We start from the raw sequence: 23,905 nt of genomic DNA, 5'->3' as shown, positions 1-23,905 counted from the left end.
ATTTTGCACAGACTACCGAGCATTAAACGCTGCCACCGTAAAGGATCGTTTCCCAATTCCAACAGTAGATGATATGCTTGATGAGTTACACGGAGCTGCATTTTTTACTAAGCTGGATCTCAAGGTAGGATACCACCAAATACGAGTTAGCACCCCTGATATTCCTAAAACTGCTTTCCGCACTCACAATGGCCACTATGAGTACTTGGTTATGCCATTTGGGCCATGCAACGTACCATCTACATTCCAAGCAATAATGAACTCGATTTTTCGACCGTATTTGCGGAAGTTCTCTTGGTGTTTTTTTATGACATTTTAATTTACAGTCCGACATGGGAGCAACACTTGGAGCATGTCCAACTTACATTAGCCATCCTTCGACAACACCAATTCTACGTCAAGATGAGCAAATGTGCATTCGGCAAACAAGAGCTAGAGTATTTGGGCCACATAATTACACATCGTGGAGTCAAAGTTGATGAAAAGAAAATTGAAGCAATGGTTGCTTGGCCAAGACCCTCCAACATTACCGAGCTCCATGGATTCTTAGGCCTCACCGGCTACTACCGCAAGTTTGTTCAAGGGTATCGATTAATAGCTCGACCATTAACTAACCTCCTCAAAAAAGGGAAGTTTCAATGGAATGACAAAGCGGAAGCGACTTTCTTAGCTTTGAAACAAGCCATGACATCCACCCCCACACTAGCCATGCCAAACTTTATCGAACCTTTCACCATTGAAACGGATGCATCGGGAAACGGAATTGGCGCTGTTCTAACTCAACAGAATAGACCAATTGCCTATATGAGTCGAGCCTTGGGAATCACTAAGCAAACTTGGTCAATCTATGCAAAGGAAATGCTAGCCATCGTGGAAGCAATACGATTGTGGAGACCATATTTACTTGGCCACAAATTCTACATCAAAACCGATCAACGAAGCCTCAAATTTTTCTTAGATCAGCGTGTTGCAACTCTGGAGTAGCAAAAATGGGTGGCCAAATTACTGGGGTACGATTATGAAATCATCTTTCGATCGGGTCGTAAAAACTCTGCTGCAGATGCTTTATCTAGGCGGCAAGAAAGCCCATTATTGGCTGTTCTTCATTTTTCGGAAGCGGATATTTGGAAGCAGATCCGCGAGGCCTCTAAATCAGATTCCTATGTGCAGCTTTTGGGAAAAAAAAATGGGTGATCCTCCTCATGGCAACTTGACTTGGCGTGATGGTTTGCTGTTTTACAAAGGGAAGGTTGTGGTGCCTGCTGATCATTCCTTAAGGGCTAAATTGTTGTATGAAGTTCACGATTCTAAAGTTGGAGGGCACTCGGGGATCCTTCGAACTTATAGAAGATTGCAGCAACAATTTTATTGGCCAAAGATGCATAAAGCTGTTCAAGAGTATGTCCAGAAATGTGAGGTATGTCAACGCATTAAACCAGAGACCAAGGCACCGGCGGGATTATTACAGCCCTTACCCATTCCTGCACAGGTTTGGGAGGACATCACCCTCAACTTCATTGAAGGGCTGCCCACTTCTCATGGCAAAGACACAATTCTGGTGGTCGTCAATAGGCTCAGTAAGTTTGCCCACTTTATTCCCTTAACTCACCCATTTACGGCCAAAGTTGTTGCAGAAAACTTTATTGAGGGAGTTGTCAAACTCCATGGAATGCCACGCTCCATCATCAGTGATCGCGACCCAATCTTCATCAGCAAATTCTGGCAAGAATTCTTCAAACTCTCCGGCTCCAAACTCATGCTCAGTTCAGCTTACCATCCACAAACAGACGGCCAAACTGAAGTTGTTAACCACTGTGTTGAACAATATTTGCACTGCTTCGTTCACCAATGGCCGCGAAAATGGAGTACTTATCTCGCTTAGGCAGAGTATTGGTACAATACCACCTACCACGCCTCAACAAAAATGACACCTTACCAAGCTCTTTATGGCTGCCTTCCACCACTTATCCCAGCCTATCCGGAGGGCCTTTCCCTAGTTCATGAAGTGGATCAAACGCTCCTGCATCGTGACGAGCTGTTCCACCAACTCAAGACAAATTTAGAGATTTCCATGAACCGAATGAAGCAACAAGCCGACTCTAAGCGAAAAGATATCCAATTCGCAGTTGGTGATCAAGTCTTATTAAAGCTCCGTCCATATTGTCAGCAAACAGTCTTCAAACGAGCTCATAAAAAATTATCCAGCTGCTACTATGGACCCTATCCTATTTTGGAGAAAATCGGAGCAGTAGCATACCGCCTGCAATTGCCACCCACAGCTCGAATTCACCCTGTGTTCCATGTCTCTTTACTTAAACCATACAATGGCACTCCAGCTGTCACTCCACTTGACTTACCTCCACTTGCAGATAATGGCGTCATGACCCTTGAACCTCAACAGATACTTGATACACGATGGATTAAGCGGGGCGACACCTTCATGGAAGAAAGCTTGGTGCATTGGAAGCATCTACCCCACGAAGAAGCCACCTGGGAGTCCACGGATACTCTTTGCCACCAGTTTCCTCATCTGATGCTTGAGGACAAACATCCTCTTCATGGGGTGGGCAATGATAAGCCTAGAAGATCCTGTCGGACCCCGAGGCCCAACTCACGCTATATGGACTGATGTCCATGTTCAGAAGCCAAGCCCATTTTTCCTACTTCAGCATCATTTCCTTTTATTGTATTTGCTGGTTTAATATTTGCTGGTTTACTTTTGTTTTAGGGCAGTTATTAGCACGATTGCAATTCATGGTAGTGGGTGAATGAGTCTCCTACAGACTCGGACACCATTAGCTTCATTTCAATTGTTTCTTTGATGTATAACTTTGGAAAGAAGAGAATGGGAAAGGGAGATAAGAAGTTAATGAATTTGTAGTTCATTCTCACCCAAAGAGAATACTTTCTTTGTGTTTGTTGTGCTTGTACTGATTGGGACCTATCAGGGTCTCTGTGATTTGATTGAAATGTGAGTCGGAGGTCGAGGAGAAAGGTGGCAAAGAAAGGGAATGAGAAGGTTATTTTGCCAAGTTGTCCTGAAATTGGGAATGAAGGATTCTTAAGAAAAGATGGGATGAGACAACTAGAGAATGAAAATATTTTTGGGAGAGCAGGCTGCCATCTTGGAGGGGACTTTCAAATTGTTTTAGCACACACACCCATTAGAATGGCAGCAGAGACACCCATTGTGATAGCAACACACACAGTTTCTAGGGGATCACCATCACAAACCTGGAAAGGTATGAGCAGATTTTCGAAGACGAGGAAGATGGCTTTTGGAAGGGAGGTAATGACCAGATTTTTATTTTATTTTTAATGAAAAATGACTAGAATCTTCTTAATGAAGAATTACCAGAGTTTTCCTAAGGAGAACCACCATAATTTTTTTGACAGGTAGTGATCATAATTTTTATTTTATTTTATTGAGTAGGCAACACACCACCGAGTCAAGGATTTTGGAAGAAAGGTTCACATAATTTTAAGGGCCATGGAAAAGGAGAATACCACCATATTGGTTTAGGAGGGGACGAACAACATCCGTCTGGATTGAAGGAGGGGACAACTACCTGCATATAAGAAGATGACACATAGGAAAATGGTGGTGGTCACTAGGTGGACAACATGCATTGTGGGTTGTATGGGTACACCACAAGCTGCCACTTTGAGCAACACATTGGACGACACACAAATTTTGAAATTTTGTAAGGAGTGTGGCTACAATTGTAAGCGGTTAGTGCTTTGACGTTTTGAGTTTTTAAAGTTACTAAATCAATAAGATACTACAACTTAGGTTTTTATGATCCATTTTGTTGAATAGTTTTCTTTAAATCCTAGGGTTTTAGTATTTATTTACCTCTATTAGTTTGTGATTTAAATATACTTAGATGTTAGTTTTTATTATTTTCCAATTATTCATTCTTATTGAACCTAAATTAGTTCATGTTTTTATTATCTCTAGCATCAGTTTGGTTGTTCCTCATTAATTTATATCCTTGATTATTGATATGTATATATTAATGTTTCATGTTAGTATATGTTCTTAATGATTTTAGGGTTAGTTTCCATTAATTTATTTTCTTATGTTTTGATTTTCCAATTGTTAGTTTTTTATTTTCATGATAGTACATGTTCTTAATATTTTAAAGAGTAGTTTCCACTAATTTAATGTCTTGCATGTGTTTTTTTCGATATTTGATTGTCAGTGCATGTTCTTAACATCTCTAGGCCTATATTCCATTAATCTTGCTATTCCATATTCTTAAAATTTATTGTTGATAGTTTGATGTTAGTCTATTAAAGTAGATTGTTAGTATATATTTTTATTTTTATTCTTTTTTTTTTTAGGTTTGATTTCTTTTGATCCTTTGTTGATTAATATTTTCAATATTTTTTGTTGCTCGCTTTAATACCTTATGATAGATCTAGATAGTCTATGAATACTTCCTTGATTTTTAGATGCTTAAATATTATCGCCCCTAAGTTGAAATTTAGATAGGTTAGCATTCTTTAAATTGTTTTTAAAAATGATAACTTTGATGGAGACTTGATGGAACCCCTATATGAAAGAGTTTTCAAAACTCATCTTTGTTGTCAATTTCCACTCTACTACTGCCCCTTTAGTTTTAAAATTCATTTTGATAATTTTAGAATATTTTAAGAAATTTTCAAAAAAAATTATGACATTTCTTACTTCTTGAATCTAATTTTGGAATGTTATTCGAGTCAAAAAAACTTTTCTTACACTCAAATTATGATAATCTTTCAACATATTCTGTTTAGGCCCACTTTTGTACACTTGATAGATCTTTGTAAAATTAAATTGTTTCTTAATCTTTTTAATTTAAATTAATATTTTCCTCATATTCTTGACTTCTTGAAATTGAATTTTGACACATAAAATATTAGAAAATATTCTTTTTTAAGGGAGATATGATTTTTCAAAGTCGTACCTACTGCACTTGACCAAAATCTTGGCAACTGATAAAGTCTAGTGTTTTAAAAACTCTTTTGAATGCTTTCATACCTTGGATTTATTTTTATTTTTTAAAAAATCTAGACTTCTTAAATGACTTGTGTGATTTTTTGTATAAATTTATAAGGCTTCTAGGTGTTTTTTAAAAATTCAGTTTACACTGGTTACTATTTTTTGCCAAAATTCTAGACCTTTTAGAACTTTTTGATATTTTGAATTGAATATGTTGTTTAATTGAATGCTTGAACTTTGGTATGTTGTTATAGACATTGACAAGAAGTATTTTGCGATTTAGTGTGATCAAATTCCATTTTTTAGTATTTTCTTAGGATTTGTTCTTAAAAATGCCTTATTCTGATTATGGACTAGAAGTTTTGCATCGTGACTGCATTGTTGTTTAAGTCAAGACCATTGGATATCTCATAACTTGTTGTTGGTTGTTGTATTGTGATATAGACATAATAGAAAGGTTTGTCGTAATTTTTCATGATCAAATGGTGTTCCTAAGTATTAATCTATAATTTTTCTTTTGATAATAGTGTGTTACCCCTTTTGCTACATGTTTTAATCATAACCCTTGATTTTTGAAGTTGTATACATGACTTGTGTGATAATTGGTGTTTCCTTATATTCTCGTTATTTCTGTTATGCTATTTGGATACCATGCATGCTAGGATTACTTTTCTTTATTGTTTGTTATTATAACTTTGATCCAATCTCTCATGTCCTATGAAAGCACATTGTAAGTAATCTATGTTATTCAAGTACACTTCTTACCTTCACATCTTAATTCCATAAATTATGTATTGCTTTGAATGTGATTGTCAACATGTTTAACCTATCTTTTTGATTGTTTATTTCACTTGCCATGTATGATTAAGATACTAGAGTAAAATATGGGTTATGTGTTTTATTTTTTTTTAACTAACTATTGATGTCTTATGATAGCGCTTAAGTTGCGGTTCAGGTATGCATACTATCATTTTTATATAAGTGTGTTTAGAACCCTTGTTTGACATGCTAGTATTGATAAAGTTTTGAAATCACCTTAGCCTATCTAGGTATCCATAACCAATTGACTAATTGTCATGTTTCCCTCAACTTAGCTAGTAGAGACCTCATTAGGGCTTAGGGGGGTGCTATCTTTTTGGAGGTATCTTTCCGATAGATAACCTGATCCCTAGACCTAGACTCAAGTTTTTTGAAAACAACTTTTCCAAAAGTTAGGAGTCATTCTAGGGGTTTTGTTTTTACTTGATTTCCCTTTTAAAAATAAATAAAAGTAAGTGGCGACTCCAAATTTTAATGAAAATATAGTTTTTCACAAATCAAAAGTGAGTCTCACCAATCGAGTGGGAACACACATGAAAAATTCAGGTCCACAAATGTAACAAATTCAGACTTGACTATCCCCTTACTATCCCTTTTATGCATTGACATTGATTTGAGCATTCAACTCATATCTCTTACATTGTACATGACTTGGGTGCATTAAGAGTTGCACAAAGAATACAAGTCATGGCTTCCTTGTAAGTAGATAAGTTGTCTACAATTAGTTCATAGATTTGAACAATCTAATAGAGACTATAGTAGACCACCTCCTAATTGGAGGGATGACTTATCTTAGCCATCAGGATGAGTTTCCTATGGTGAGTGCACTTGTGTATGTCATGCACACTAGACAAGACCTACGGTGAATTATGGTATAAGGTTATCAATTATTGTGATTCACCAAGCTACTATACTTTATGGACTTTCAACTTTGAGAGGATATTGAGTTTGTATTGAAATCAACAAGAGGCTTTGACTTATAGTAAGACCCTAAAGTGGTCATATATCCCTATGAATTAGGTCATTGTTGATGGAGACTGATGGCAATAAGTATTCTCAATAGAAAGGTGTAGACCCTCCATTTTGTCTTCTTTGCACGTGCCCTGATTAAGTGCTCTTTTAGTACTCCTCGGTAGTTCCCGACGTCCCATTGCTACTCGTATAGCTTACCTCTTTAAACATGCTTAGGCATATTTAGGTACATTTTTTTAGGCCTTTTAGACACATCCTAGATCACCCGAGGTCACTTAGACACATTTTCGATCACCCAATGTCACTCAGGCACCTTTTGGACACTCACTAGGCTCATTTAAGCTCACTAGGCCCACTCAGGTCACCTTTCAAGTTTTTCATGCATAACTTGCATGTGCTTGATTTTATTTATTTATTTATCTATTTTGTTTATTTATTTAGTTATTTATTTGTTATTATTTTTTTAGTTATTCGTTTATTTTTATTTATTTATTTTCAGAAAATGGCATGTGGTTGGTGATCTTATTATTATTATTATTATTATTATTATTATTATTATTATTATTATTATTGCATGAATTAATTCTTAGGTTTTTCTCATATATGCTTGTATTGATATTTTCTATTTCTTTTATCCAAATAGGCACGATTTTTATCTTTTTCTATTATAAGGTTCTTAATTTGTATCTCTTTTAGTTTATTTATTTATTTTTGCATAAGAATTCGATAACTCTCAAAATGAAAGACGAGGGTTGCCACATTTCCAAAAGAAAGACACGTACGAGAGCATATAAAAAGAAGATTATAGGAGATTTTGGAAGGTTCCATTTTGATTGATATGTGGACTGGATGCATTGGAAAGATGGACTGCATCTTTTGAAAGGTCTTCATAGCACGCATTGAGAAAAGAATAAGAGAGTTGGTCATGTTAAGGGTGTTTTTCTTTTTTTTTTGGAAGATAAATGCAAGTTGGCACCTTGGGAAGATGAGAGTTTTAGGTTTTTTATTTTTTTATTTTATGGGAAAAAGAATTTTGAAAAAACATAGCTTAGGGGTTTTTCAAAGAGAAAGAGGCTTTTTGACTAAAGGTGATTATGAGAAAGAACATGGGCGGAAGCAAAGAAGAGGATGACTAGAGACCCTTTATTTTATTTTATTTTATTTTAGAAAAAAAAAAAGACAAAGATGAGAAGCTTAGTAAATCTTGCTAGAGGGGAACACTTCCAGGTATGTTTGTTGAGAGGTATATTGTCACTTTGTATTTCATTCTCTTTGGTTGTTTTTATCATAGTTTGATTGTTTAGGTATGGATGTGATATTGCTCTGCCTTTTTTCTCATTTTCTCTCGATTTTCATTTGAGGATAAACTTAGATATAGTTTCAATTGTACCACTGATCTTGGAGCCCATTGATTTTAGCATGAAATGGGTTTCCACTGATGGATTTTCTTAGTTGTTTGTTCTTTTGATCATGCTTTGTTTCGGGCCATTCATCTACATATTAGATATCAAATCTATGTCTCTATTTCTGGATCACATCTTCTGGTTTGCACTTTGAAATGTTTGAGGTGAGAAGGGGACTAGGAGAGAGAAAGGCTGGACAGAAAATAGGAGAAATAAGTTCAAAATTTTTAGTGGGAGATATTGGAAAATGATGATGAGATTTATCTTGGTGGAGAACAATTAGAATTTTATATTTGAAAATTGAAGAACATGGATTTTTATGTGGAAATATTAGATTTTTTTTAGGCACAACCATGAATATTGGGAGAATCAACACACATGGTTTTTGTTTTAAGGAGAACGAATCCACTACACTATCACTTTGGAGGGACACGATAGGGAAATATGAAAAAGGATTCCCGTTGGAGAGCCAAACACTCAGGGAGATTTTACACAATATCTAGAGATTTTTTTAGAGAAAGGTTGCCACTTTTTGGGTAGAAGAGAGATGAACACGACTGCAGCTCAAAAGGGATCCTTTATCTTAAATGCAAATTCGGTGGAGAGTTATGAAAGATCATGTGGCCATGGAATCCATGGAGCTTATTTGAATTTCTCCTTAATGATCATGCAACCATGAAATTAGGTGGCATGGAGATTAGAAGACTGAATATTTTATGATGAAATAATGGAATAAAGTTGATTTCCATGGAGAATAGAAGGTTGAATTTGTTATGGTGAAATAATGGAATAAAGTGACTTTCCATGGAGATTAGAAGGCTGAATTTTTATTTTATGGTGAAATAATGGAATAAAGTGGTTGTGCATGGAGTTTTGAATGTCGATTTTTGTATGGTGAAATAATGGAGTAAAGTGGTTATGCGTGGAGTCTTGGAGGCTGAGTTTTTATGGTAAGATAATGGAAATAAGGGGTTGTACAAAATGGGTCATTTTGAGAGCAATAGAGGTGGTTGCACCTCTTGAAAAGACACCACATAGCCATCCATATGGAACAACACATGGTTGCCATTCATGCACATCTCCATGCATTCTCCAAGGATCACACAACAACCTTTAAAGAGGTTCTACAACTGCACCATTAAAGTTCTCCACATGCACAAATATTGAGAGATTTACACAACCTCCACACATTGACTTTTCACCAAACGTTTTGATGGAATTTGGAGGGCAACCACACCATGGAAAGAAGATGACAACTAGTTGCCACTTTGAGGACGTCTTGGGATTTTCTTTTAGAACAGGTAACCCAAATAAAGCATTAGATTAGAATGATTAAGAGCATCCTAACAGCAGCCCCTTTTACACGATTGAAGGTAAATTATCTTTTTAAATTCTCGCTTTAGTTTAGTTTAGTTTAATTTATTCTATTAGTTTAGGTCCAATTATAATTTGTGATCATTAATTTAACCAATTCATTGTGTTATAGTTCATGCTTTGATTTGGTTTGATCCCACTCTTTTAGTTTAAGTATTCCTTATATTTTTAGAAAATTGGCTTCTATGTGATGAAGTTGTTGTTTTGAAATTTGTCTTGATTTATCTTAATTTGTCTTAGTTAGTTTAGAATTTTTCGTTATAGTTCACTAGATTAATTGTTTCATGGAATAAAATTTTTATTTTGAAAATTGTGCTATTTTAGTTTATTTCATTCAAGATAAATAAGAAGTCTCATAGTTTTAATTAATGTCATGATGTCTTATCTTGCAAAGTTGAATAATTGTTATGCTTTATCTTTTAGGTTTTGAGTTATTAGGTTGTTTTCCATGCTATTAAAATTTGATTTTGCAAAGTGGAATAGTTTTAGTATTTAATTCTCTTCTTTCAATTTGGGTGTTATTAGTTTTTTTTTCTATTATATTTAAAGTTCATATCTTTTAAAATTTGGTAGTTCTTAGTTTTTTTGGATTTTCTTGTTATTATGTATATCTTTGATTGTGCTATGTTATTAAAATTCTCGTTTTTTGAAGAATATTAATTCTTAGGTTTTAAATTTCCTTGTTATCAAATTTGTAAATTGATGGCTATTTTTATTAAAAGTTAATTTAGCCCTTACAAGATTGGTTTCTCTTTAGGTTTTAGATCTTTTGGGTTTTATTCATGCTACTAAAAGTCTTGATTCTGGTTTCTATTTTTCTATTTTTATTTTTGAAAGCTTAGAAAATTCTTAATGATTTAGTTTACTCATTAAAGTATAAAGTTGGATTATTTGATATTTTAAAAGTACTGTTAATTTGTTTAGTGTTTAATCTTTTTGTTAATACAATGTGTTGAATTATTTATTTTGAAAGCATATTATTTTGTTTGTGACTTAGATCTCCCTCTTAAAACTCATGTTTGATCATTTATATTTGAAAGCTTGTTAATTATTTGTGATTTAGCTAAAATTCATGATGTTGGTTATTTATCTTTGAAAGACTTTTTTTTAGGAAAAGTTTTAGAAATTTACATTTTGAATTAAGTCAAAATTACTTCTTTTCTTTCAAAAATAATTGTTTTTCTCCATCATAGGTTTAGCTCCTTGATCCCAAAAGAAAGGTAGCCAAAAGGGTGATCCAAGTTGAGCTTCTCTTGTTTTCAAATTCTTTTAAGAAAGAAATAAAAAAATACATATTTTGTGTATATTGATTGGGGTTTATTAAATCAATTGGTTTCTTTTGCTTCTTCTAAAATCATTTTCAAAATTATTTAAACCAATAAAAGACTTTAGAAAAACATTCATTCTAGGTTTAGGCAAAGAATACATTTTCTTTAGAAATTATGCAACTCATTTCAATCTAAGTTGCATTCTCCTTTGATGGTTTTCAAAATTTTGTTTTATTTTACATAGGTTTGAATTACTTGTACTCCCAAGCTAATGGGAATACACAAGTTAAACTTATGAATATTGAATGGGGACTTGATCGAACCCGTACATGAAAAATTGTTTTCAAAACTCATCCTTGTTGTCGGATTCCACTTAGCAACTGACCCTTTAATTTTAAAATTCATTTTGATAATTTTATAATGTTTTAAAAAATTTTCCAAAAAAATTGTATGATGTTCCTTACTTTTTGAACTTGACTCTAGAATGTTATTTGAGTCAAAATCTTTTCTTAAATTTGGGTTATAATCATCTCTTTGAGCATTTACTATTTAGGTCTATTTTTGTACACATGAGAGAACTTTGCAAAATAAAATTACCTTTTGATCTTTTCAATTTAAATGAATATTTTTCCCGGATTTTTTACTTCTTGAAATTTAATTTTGACATATGAAATATTAAAAAATATGTTTTATTAAGGAGGATATGATTTTTCAAAGTTTCACCTACTTCACATGATTGAATCTGAACAACTGATCAAGTATAGTGTCTTAAAAATTTTTACGAATGCTTTTTGCCCTTGGATTAATTTTTTGTACAATCTAGACATCTTAAATGACTTTTGTGATTTTTTTTTTTTTTTTTTTATGAATTTAGATGGCATCTAGGTTTTTTTTTTTTTTTTTTTTTTTTTTTTTTTTTAATTCAGTTTACACTGGTTACTGTTTTCTACTAAATTATGGACCTTTTGGAACTTTTGGATGTTTTGAATTGAATATGTTGTTATAGACATAGACGAAAAGTATTTTGTTATTTCATGTGATCAAATTACATTTTTTTAGGATTTATCCTTAATAATGCCTTATTCTGATTATGGACTAGAAGTTTTGCACCATGTTTGCATTGTTGTTTAATTCAAGACCATTTAACATCTCATAACTTGTTGTTGGTTGTTGTATTGCAATAGAGACATAATAGAGAGATTTGTCTTAATTTTTCATGATCAAATGATGTTCTTAAGTATTAATTTATAAATTTTCTTTTGATAATAGTGTGTTGCCACTTTGCTACTTGTTGTAATCATAACCATCAATTTTTTTTAGGAATTATATGCAAGATGTATGTGGTAATTGATGATTTTGCATACTCTAATCATTTGCGCTATGCTATTTAGATACCAAGTATGCTAAGGTTTCTTTCTTTTATTATTTATTACTATAATTTTGATATAACCCTCCATGTCTTGTGGAAGTACATTATAAGCTATCTATGCTATTTAGGTACGCCCTCTATCCTCCACTTTCAAAATTCCATAAATATGCATGTCAATGTGAACTATGCCCATGTTTGATACTGTCCTTGGGTGCCTCGATGTTTGATTGATTTTCTCTAATAAAATGCATGTTGAATATCTGAATTAACTTTGCTAATTTAATGATAACACTTAAGTTGTGGTTCAAGTACACATGCTATCATTCCTTTACAATTGTGTTTTGAATTCTTCTTTGGCATGAAAGTCATAATAGAGTTTCAAAATCACCTTGACCCATTTAGGTATCCATAATCAGCGATTAATTGCCATGTTCCCCTCAACTCAATTAGTAGAGACCTTTTTAGGGCTGAAAAGGGTGCTACCACTTCAAAGGTACCTTTCAAATAGGTAACCTGATCTCTAAATCCAGACTTGGGTTTTCGTAGACAACTTTTCCAAAAGTTAGGAGTCATTTTAGGGGTTTTGTTCTTACTTGATTTCCTCTTTAAAAAAATAAATAAAAGTAAGTGGCGACTCTAACTTTTTATAAAAATCAGTTTTTCACTCTAATCAAAAGCGTAGTCTCGCTAGTCGAGTGATGACACACATGATGAATGCGGGTCCACAAGAGGAACCATGATATCTCATAGGATTCAAACAATGCGTTCTCTTGGGTGATCCAAAAGACATGTGATAATGAAATATATGTTAACACATAATTCCTTTAGTAGAATTTGACATATGCTCCTTAGAGCTAGAGTATGTAGTTGACCAAATAATACATGAGATTTATTGCTCAAACATTAGAGAGGTAATATTGAAAGGTGATAACACTATCTTATTATATTACGGACACAAGTTCATAGTAGTAGATAGTAGATCATGGACTTAAGCTTTGTCTGTTGTTATTTACATAAGGTATTGGAGTGTAATTGATTCTTTATAGTGAGATGTTAAATCAAATTCAAAATTCAATTATGAGAGAGCTAGTACTCCTATGAGCCCTAGTGGTCCCCACTCTAAGCTCATATACCATGTTAGCATGGTTTATGAGGGTTGAATGGATTCTTAGTTCACTTTTGTGCATAAAGGCATTTAGGTAATTATGCAATGTTGCACAAATGATAGTGGATAAGGTCTCTGAGTTAGGTTAATTGATTAATTAGATGGTTTGATGTTGTTAATTAATCAATTATGACCCATTTTGGGCTAGATCAAATGACCCAAGCCCATGTGTGCTTAAGTCAGTTAAGCCTAATAGGGAAACCCTATATATACCCTTTTATGGGGTTAGGGTTTCTAAATGCCCTTTTGATTGTTGTCTTCCAGATCCACAAAGAGAGTGAGAATCTAGGCATCCAACCTTCCAAAGTCCACTCCTTAGAGTGTCATGGACATGGTTTAAGTCATCAAGCAAAAGACTTTGGGTGTGCGAGACCTCTATAGCATTCAAACACATTCTTCATTAGATGGATTTCGATATGGGAACATCCAGATCATAGGTATGAGTTTTAATATCTAGATTTGTATTATTCTATGGTTTTTGGAGCCATTTATTTCTATTGTATTAGATTTAGAGATCCCTAAGGATAGGTGCATGTACCTAGGATCCAAGGCATAGGAACAGAATAATCCAAGGTTCTTAACAATAAAGGAATCACTTACCCTTGAGTTTGCTATCTTATTTCCTTTCCTTGAATTTTCCTTATTTGGTGTTATTCTTCTTCTCTTTGGAAAAAAAAGCTTGAAGAACCCTTCACTCTAATATGAACACCTTTATGATCTTTGAGAATCCTCTTAGCCATCCCAAAGGAATTTGGTAAGGTCTCTATGATTATATAAATCTTGGTATTCATAAGTCTTAAGGGAAACATGTTTAGATGACTTGCCCTTATCACCATTTGATACTTGCAAACTAAAAGGAGAACATCAAAGTCCCTAGTAATAGACATGTGTTGTTATTGCAACACATTATCCAAAGATCCAAGTATGAGACACTTGGTCTTTTGATCTATTTAATGCCACATTTGATATATCACTCTTTCTTCCTACTAGGTTAGTTCATAAAGAATAGTTAGCTCTACTTAAATTGGCTTATTTGCAACTAATACTATATCAAGATAAAAAATAAGATAAGAGTTGATCAAGTTAAAAACATGATAACCATAACAAATAAAATAATTTTATGCATTAATAAAATGAACTGAGCATTCAAGGTAGGTTGGTAAAGTTGAGCAAATATGTAGTGCTATCAAGCTACATATATCTATGTAAGGTATCTTAATATCATAATAATCAAGCCTACTTAAGGCAGATCATGACTCTTATTACTAGGGCAAAGACCCTTTCTAATTGATCAACTTACCTTAAACTTTAAAAGTTATCCTAAGACATTGATCAACATACCTTTATATTTAGTCTTTAGCCCATGCAAGTGAGACCACTTTAGATAGTTAAACCACTTCATGTCTAAGTTAAGTGTGAAACCGAGATCCTTGACATCAATGTTACCAAGTGAAGAGTTTCATATTTAGAATTGATCACTCCTACTACAAACATATTAAGTCTTGTCCAACTAGAATAGTCCATATCCTTTGATTCCATGGGTCACCCCATCTTTAGGATGGTGATGCACCCAAAATCAAGATGTGCTTGAATTTGGAAGTTATGGGTTTGCCCATGACCCTCTCTTACTTAATATTTTGAAATAATTAAGAGCTTTTAAAACTTTAGTTACCTTGATAAATAAATTATCTTCTTTGATAATTTTAAAAATATTTATTTCCTAATTGAAAATCTTATGTAATGAGAGAATGTCCACATAAAAAATTTCAAATTTCTATGAGAGTATTATATCCAAAACAAATTTTGATAAAATCTTTACTCTTAAATTTTAAAATCAATTTTTTATAAAAATTCTCATTGTTTCACATAATTCCAATTAATAAATATTTTATCTAGAGAATATTTTTTAAGAAATTTATTTCCATCAAATTAGTAATTATCTTTTAACAATAATCTTTAATGATAAATTATTTTTAATGAAAATTTATATAAGATACTTATTTTTCAAATTAAAAACTCTAGTGTAATAAGGAAACTTCCAATTCATGAGATTTTGAAACTCTAAGAGCACCTTATCCCAATAGAGGAACTTTAGTTCTCCTATTGAAAATTCCTCATAAATTTAGTTTTCCTATTCCTAAACCTTTTCAATTTAATAAATATTCTTTAATGTGGAAACTAATTTTCATAATAATGTATTCTATTAAATACTACAAAATACACAACCTTCTGTAGATCCTCCATTTTGTCCTATTAATAAGTGTGACACTAGGTGTCTTCCCATACTTCTCTTTTGAATCGTAGTCATCTTTTGGCTGCCTTTTGAGCTTAATTTAAGCTGACTTCGACACACCTAACCCATTAGGCACACTAGGCCCATTTAATTGCACTTAGTCCATTAGGTACACTCCTAGCCACTTGACACATTTTTAATCACCCTAGGTCACTTCCCAATTAGGTCACTTAAGGACTTTTCACCTAGGTCACTTCGATGTTTTTTTGGGCTTAATTCCCTTAGATTGATTTTTTGATTGCTTGATTTTTTAGATTAGGTGAGTATTTGGCTTGATTTTGATTTTTGATTGCTTAAGATGAATTTTCGATATTTAATTGTGTCAATTTGATATATATATATATATATATATATATATATATATATATATTGTGTTTTAGTTTAATATTTAGATTATTAATTATATGTATTTGATATTTATTTATTTTTCTTGTTTTATTTATTTATTCATCTACTTATTTATTTTCAAAAAAATTACATGAGATTGGTGGCTTTGTTTTTAATTTGCAATGAAATATTTTCCTTTTTAAAAAAAAAATTGCATGATTTTTATTTTATTTTATTTTATTTATTATGTTACAAGTTTCTAGCTCGTGTTTCTTGGATTTTTTTTTTATGTGAAAATTTTCAACAAGGAGATCTCCACACACATGGGTGTCACATGGAAAGAAAACAAAGGAAAGAGAGGATACTTTTAAAAAAATAAACCCAGACCATTTTGGAAATAAACAAGAAGGCTGCCAAGGAGAGAAGATAAATGGAGGGTCATGGGCACCATGGGAATTTGAGTGACATCATGGGAACCGTGACTACATGGAAAATGGGAATTTTTTGAAAAAAAAAAAACCAAGGGTGAAAAAAAAATACATGGGAAATGGGAGTTTTAAAGAGAATGAAGGCTTGAGGGTTTTCGAAAGGAGAGGCGGAGAGGCGGGCTGTTGAAAATGGAGTCATGTGGGGAGTCTTCAAAGAAGGAAAAAAAAAAAGACTGAAGAAGTCTGGAGGACATGGAGAGGTTTTCAATGAGAGATAGAAGATGAAGAGGGAAAAAACGGTATAGTGGGAGAGCATTCAGATTTGAAGAGGAGGAAATAGAGAGAGAGAGAGAGATAAAGAGAAAAACAGAGGATTGAGGGGGTGATTTGGAGAGCAAGAGGAAGAGCTATAGGAGAACGAAATAAAGAGAGATTTAGAAATCGACAGAGTAGATGAGGTTTTCAACAGTGGGGGAGTCTTGAGAGAAAAGTAGAAGCAGATAGGAGGACACATTTGGAGGCCCTCTGTTCTTTTTAGAAGGAAGACAGAAATGAGGAGCCTAGCAAATCTTGCTAAAGGGGAACACTTTCAGGTATGTTTGTTGAGAGTTATGTTGTCACTTTGTTCTTCATTCTTTAAAAACTTTCAAGAATCCTTCTTTTCCCATTTTTTTTTCTTTTATATATATTCAAAGGAAAGATTTATTCTTTTCTACAACTATTAAACTCCTTGATACTTGATAGATGATGGTCTAATAAAGATCAAATTTTTATTGACATAATTGAGGAATTCTTTTGTTGTAGCCATCTATAGATGATAAAAATTTAACTTTACATCATAAAATTAAATCTTATACTCCTATAATGAAGCTTACATCTCAATCTAGGGAAAATATTAAAATTTTACAAGAAAAATTGAAAACATAAGCTTCTTTAATGGAACTTACAACTGGATCTATGAAGAAACAAAAAAAGAAAATAATTATCTTATTTAATCATCACATACAATAAAATAATAATAATAATAATAACATGCATGCGTCCCTTGGTCATAGGATAATATCAAGGCTGCAAGAAAATGTTAGCATACCCTAAACAAATATCTAAGTATGCTTATAACATAAAGCTCTTATACCAATTGTTGGTATCTTAGATCTATGCAAAAAAAAAAAAAGCAATATCAAATTTTTGAAAAATTGATCTTTAAGGTTAAAATACTAACCTTTAGGTTTGGATGTTTCCAAACCTTAAATTCCTAGTGTTGAAGGATCAAATCGATGTCCTCAGGAGTCTCGTAGACCCATGATCTTCTACCTAATGACTAAACTTTATTTCTTCACACACAAACTGTAGGTAGTTTGGGATATGGAAGCCAGGGGCATGTTTGGGAAGTGTTTTCAAAAATAGATATGAAAAACATCTTTTGAGAACAGTTTTTGAAAATAGCTATTAGTGTTTTTAGAAAAAAAAAAAAATTGTGTTTGGATGTTGATTTCTAAAAATTTAAAAAAAAAAAAATCATCTTAAAAAAACATATTTGGTTGAATTAATAAAAATAGTTTTATAAATAAGTAAAATAAAAAATTTGTTTGGAAGTTGTTTTTTTCCAATAGAGTGTTTTCTTCAATTAAAATAATTTTTAGATTTACACTTTATTAAAATTTAACACAATTGTATCAATTTTAAAAATTAATTTCATTATTTTAAACTTTTTAAAATAATTGTAAATGATGAAAATACATTTGATGTCTTGATAGAGATGTGTTGGTGAGGACATTCTCAAGGTGTCGCAAATTATTTAAAGTTGTGATCTTGGTCATTAAGTCAAGAGGGTTTTGAGGTATATCAATTTTCATGTCTCATACATCGATGAAACACAAATATGATAATTGAAAAGGTTAAAAAGAAATATAAAAATATTACTAAAATTATTAAAAATATATATATTTACAATTAGATAAGTTTAAATCATTAAATTTATATCACATTATTAAATCTATGTCATGATACAGTATCATTAAATCATATATTTTGAAATATTATGCCATTAGCATATAAAATAATACATCATTACCATATAAAATAATATATTACCAAATCTTATTCAAATCCTAAAATTTCATTGGAATTTATATGATATACCATATATGTTATCATTACCATAAATAATACATTATGTGATGATTTGATTCAATATTCTTATTACATAAATAAAATAATAAACTATTATTATATAAAATAATATTGCCAAATCCGCTTCTCATTTCTGATGCTCAAACACCACCAAGGGCATACCCATGATCAGATGCAAAGAGATACCCATGGCGTGCTATAAAAAAAAGACAACACACTCAGTCACCCATGCTAAAAGCAGAGAAAGAGAGGAGAATCATTAATCACATGACTGATGAGAGGAAACGAATGTCTCTTACCATAGTGACATCATTGCAACCAAGGCATTTTACTTAATCTGTCAATCATTTGGGTTTCTTCCATCTTCATTTTCATCTCATGGGTCTTGATAGCTTTTCATTTTGAGAGAATTTATGGTTTTTTAAATATTTTTATCAATTTTTTCATAATTTTTTTCTTAGTTTTTTCAAAGATTTTTCTCTGTATTTTTAAATATTTTTATGCATTTTTAGAGAATTTTTCTTAGTTTTTTTTTATAAATTTTTCATTGTTTTTTCAAAGATTTTTCTCTCTTTTGGGTGTATTATTTTGATTTGAAAGCAATAAAAATGATGTACTTGGTTGTTTTTCTCTGTAATGAATGTGTTGGTGGTGGTGGTGGAGACCTTCACAAGAAAATGGATGTTCTTAAGAACATGAAGAAAATGAGAGCAAGCCTAATGAAAACACAGAGAACAACCCTTTTTTTTGTTATGTAAATAGTGAAAAAACAGGAGAAATGGGTTTAAGATGTTCTCTAAAAATGAGGTTTTGAGAACACGGAGAACACCAAGAATAAAACAATACTAAGTTACCAAACATGTTTTCTAACGTTTTTTGTTCTAGAGAATAGAAAATAGTTTTGGGAAACACTTCCCAAATAGGTCTTAGGGTTCTCTCTTCTATTTGGATGATGGAAGACAAAAGTCATGGAAACCCTAACCCTTATAAGGTACTTATAAAGTTCCTGATTAGGCTTAAGTGACTTGAGCCCACGTGGGCTTTGGTCACTTAGTCTAGCCCAAATTGGCTAATTGATTAATTAACCCCATAGTGTCATCTAATTAATCAATTAGCCTAATCCAAAGATGTCGTTCACTAGCCCCTATGCAACCTTATGTGATTACCAAAACACCTTTATGCACATAAGTGAACCAAAAGCTGATCCAACCCTCATAAACCATGCCAATAAGGCATATGAGTTCAAGCGAGGACCATCCATAGAATGGTATTAGTTCCCTGAAAATCCAAGTTGATTCAACATCTCATTATAGAGAATTAATTGAACTTTAGTAACCCATGTAAATGATAATGAGACACAAAGTGTTTGGGTTTGTGACTTGCTATTCATTATTTTTAGTCTCTCCATGAACTAGTGTACATAGTCTAATGAGGTGAAAGAGCCTCTCAAGACTACTTCTACTATCGTTGATTTACAGATCTTCCTATTGTGTAATCAACTAAATATATCTTTGCTTACAAAGAGCTTATGTCAAATTACATTTAAGGAACTACAATGGTCATAGTTTACATGAACATACCTCCTTAAGATCACCTAAAGGAACAATCTATCTCAATCCCATGAGATATCATGGTGCTTTTATTAAGAATACCTATTGCTACCGACTTCCATTAATAGTGAGTCAATCCATAAGGAATATATGATCATTTTAAGATCTGAAATGTAGGTTAGAGTCACTACAAACTTGGGCACAACCTTAGCATTCTCTAAAGGTTGAGAGACAACATAATGAAACAACTTGGTGAAGTCATGACAACTTGATAGCCTTATGTCATGACTCACTATAGGTCTTGCCTAATATGTAACCATATACACTAGTGCACTCACCACAGGAAACTCATCCCAATAACTAAAATCACTAGTCATCCTTCTAATTAGAAGATATTGCACAACAACCTCTAATGGGTTGCCTAGGCCCACAATTTGAACAAGTCATCCACTTGCAAGAAACCCGTGACAGAGATCTTTTATATAACTCCTAATGCACTCAATTCACAAACAACGCAAGCGATGTAGTCTAGAATGCTTACAAGGTATAATGCATGGGATGACGGTAGATAAAAGTGAAATTGGAAATTATTTACATCAAATTACTAAACCTTTTTGGTAATAACCTTTAATGATAAATTACCTCTAATGAAAATTTCCATAATATTTATTTTCCAAATTGGAAACTCTAATGTGATAAGGAAATTACTAATTTATGAGATAATGAAAATTTTGAGAGCACCTTATGCACTAAAGGAACTTTTGTCTCTCATATTCTAAATTCCTCACAAATTTATTTTCCTTGTCTCTACACCTTTTCAATTAAATAAATATTTTCATGGAAATTGTAGAATAATTTATTCCATTAAATACTAACAAAATTATGACATTTTAGTAATTCCTTGATGGATAAAATATTTTCTATGAAAAACTTTCAAAAATGTTTATTTCCTTTAAAAGAATTAAACAATCCATTTTGGAAAGTATTTTCAAAATATTTTATATCTCTATTGAATTACTAAAACTGCCAAAAATATGATGGCTAACCTTCTTATCATAAATTCTCAATCATGAGATTTTCCAAATCTATTATTTATCTTTTAAACTAGGACTATTGTACTAAAAGAATTGCTCTTTATTCCTTATCCTTGAACTATCCATATCTAAATTGAATGGTTTCCTCCTTCTCTTAAGGGGAGAGCCTAAAGAACCATCATATGTGTAGTTCTCCTTCTAAGGGGGGAGAGCTTGAAAACTCACCTATCCATAACCATATGAATAGTTCTAAAGGAATAAAAATCTATCTAGCAACAACCAATTTACATAAATAACTTGGGAAACTATCTTCTCATTAAAATTTACTAAAAATACCAAAATACTTTTCTTTAGTTTTTAACACTTATTTTGGAAACCTTCTTAATTATAAATTATCTATCATGAATTTTCAAAATTAATTTATTCCCTATAATTAGAATTTTGTGCAAAAAAGGAAAAATATTATTTTATAAATATTTGGAAAAATAAAACTTTTCCTTAAAAGGAATAAAAAATTCTTAGAGATTTCAAAGATTTGAGAAGAATTTAAATAACATTAACTATAAGAATTAATTTTGAAAAGGAAAAAGAGCTTTTAATCCCTTTGCAACTTATCTTTTCTTTTTAAAAAAGTAAAAATACTAACCATGCACATTCCAATTGAAATAATTCCAATTTTGAAAAATCAATGAAAATTTATTTCCAATTAAGAATACGAAAATAATTTATTTTAGGTCACATATGCAATTTATTAAAAGAATATAATAAACAAGAAAAATAAAATAAAAATTCCCATGGATTTTAGGGATCCTATTACATAATTGGTAACCTAAGAACTTGGATTTCTAAAAACCAATGTTATCAAATCAAACCTACAACAGATATAGGGTTATAAAATAGAAAAAAAAAGCTCTATAATTTTTCCAAAAGCATTTGGGTGCTCGAGTGCCCAAATTTTTGAAGAGGATGTTGGATGCGGCTTAGGATCACTAGAAATAACACAAATCGCTCGAGCCATTTGAGCACTAAAATAGTCGCTTGAGTGTTAATCTAAGCACTCAAGCACTACATCTTTGAGTTGCACACCCGAGGCTATTTTGTAACTATTCTGACTACTTTAATCTCCAAAAATTTTGCTTTTTTCGATTGGGGATTGTCTATGGATATGCTATGATGTGTTGAAATGCTTCCAGCTCTCTTTGGGTTATAAGATTGATACAAAAACCAAAATTTTACATTATCAAAAGTCTTATAATCCTCAAAACAAAGTTTATATTCAATTTAGCTAAAAAGAAAATTTTTTACATTCAAAAAGAAATTCCTATGCTTCCGACCATGGAAATTACAACCTAAACTAGAAAGCAAAACATTTAAACCAACAATTATTAGTAGATTCAATATATAATAAATTAATGACATTCATTCATCACTTTAGACTATGAGATAAATGACCAACCCGGTAAAAAAGATGTGATTACACCATAGAACAAATCTAGCATGCAAAATCCTAACTAGGGCCCGGATACTAGTTGTTAGGAACCTTGGATTACTCTGTTCCTAGGCCCTGGATATCGTAGGGTGCATGCATCTATCCTTAGGGTTCTTTAAATCTAATGCAGTGAAAATTAATGACTTCAAAAACCATTTTAGAATAAAGATCTAGAGATTTGAAACCCATACCTATGATCTAAATGTTCCGAGATCAAATCCATGTAGAGAAGAAGCCTACAATCTATAGAGGTCTTATACACCCAAAGTCTTCTACCTGATGACTTTGACCATGACCTTGGCACTAGAAAAGATAGGCTATGGAGGGAGGGAAACTTTGACTCTCTCTATCTAGAAGTGGAAGACGACTAATTAGAAACTCTAAACCCTAAGGGGGTATTTATAGGGTTCCTTACTAGGCTTAGGTGACTTAAGCCTACCAAGGCTTAGGTGACTTAAGCCTACCAAGGCTTAGGTCACTTAATCTAGCCCAAAAAAGGTCCTAGTCAATTAATTAAGCCAACAAGGTTGTCTAATTAATCAATTAGCCTAATATAGAGACCTTGTTCATTATCCCTTACGCAACCTTGCGTAATTACCAAAATGCCTTTATACACAAGAGTAAACCTAGAGTCAATCCAACTATCATAAACCACGCTAACATGGTATATGAGCTTAAAGTAGGGACCATTGGGACCTAAAGGAGCACTAGCTCCTTTAGAATTCAATTATGAAGTTGATTCAACATCCTACTATAGAGAATCAACTACATCCCAATACTCTATGTAAATAACAACGAGATGAAGCTCGAGTCTGTAACCTACTATCCACTTTATGCAAACTCCCTATGAACTGGTGTCTGTAATCTAATAAGGTATTAGTATCACCTATCAAGATTACATTTCCAATCCTTAGAACAACAAGATCATTGACAATATTTTCTTAGAAATATTTTTTATCAAAACAATAAGATCATTGGCAATGTGGTAATTCTAATCAAATATTCTAATCAGATATTTTTATGAGGTTTCTGAATAATCCTTGCTAAAAAAATCTTACGGGGAATTTCAACGTGCGGTTCTAGTTGGAAACATGACTGGAGGCTAATGAAATATGACTCAAGAGATTTTGGGGCTTAGGTGGTGGCCTTTGATACAAGAGATTTTGTAAGAGGAATATAAATGAAGATTTTGCAGGTGGTGGCTATTGATACATGAGATATAAGTAAGACCATCAATGAAGTTCATGAGTATAATGGAGCATTATATATAGGGTCTTTGGCTTTGCCTTTTGTT

At 32.3% G+C, this 23,905-nt stretch overlaps 1 protein-coding gene across 1 annotated transcript; it reads left to right on the top strand.

Annotated features, from left to right (window-relative positions):
- Positions 1 to 1,924: 1,924 nt before the first annotated feature.
- On the top strand, positions 1,925 to 2,629 carry LOC117904042. The gene has a single exon (XM_034816570.1). The coding sequence runs from the start codon at positions 1,925 to 1,927 to the stop codon at positions 2,627 to 2,629; it is 705 nt and encodes a 234-aa protein (XP_034672461.1).
- The last annotated feature ends 21,276 nt before the right edge of the window (positions 2,630 to 23,905 follow it).

Source organism: Vitis riparia, chromosome 17 (assembly GCF_004353265.1).
Source record: "Vitis riparia cultivar Riparia Gloire de Montpellier isolate 1030 chromosome 17, EGFV_Vit.rip_1.0, whole genome shotgun sequence".
Classification (NCBI taxonomy): domain Eukaryota; kingdom Viridiplantae; phylum Streptophyta; class Magnoliopsida; order Vitales; family Vitaceae; genus Vitis; species Vitis riparia.
Note: the sequence above shows the minus strand (reverse complement) of the source record. Positions and strands in the feature narration are given on the sequence as shown.

Coding starts and splice junctions, on each gene's coding strand:
- LOC117904042 (XM_034816570.1), top strand. CDS start 1,925: ATGACACCTTACCAAGCTCTTTATGGCTGCCTTCCACCACTTATCCCA.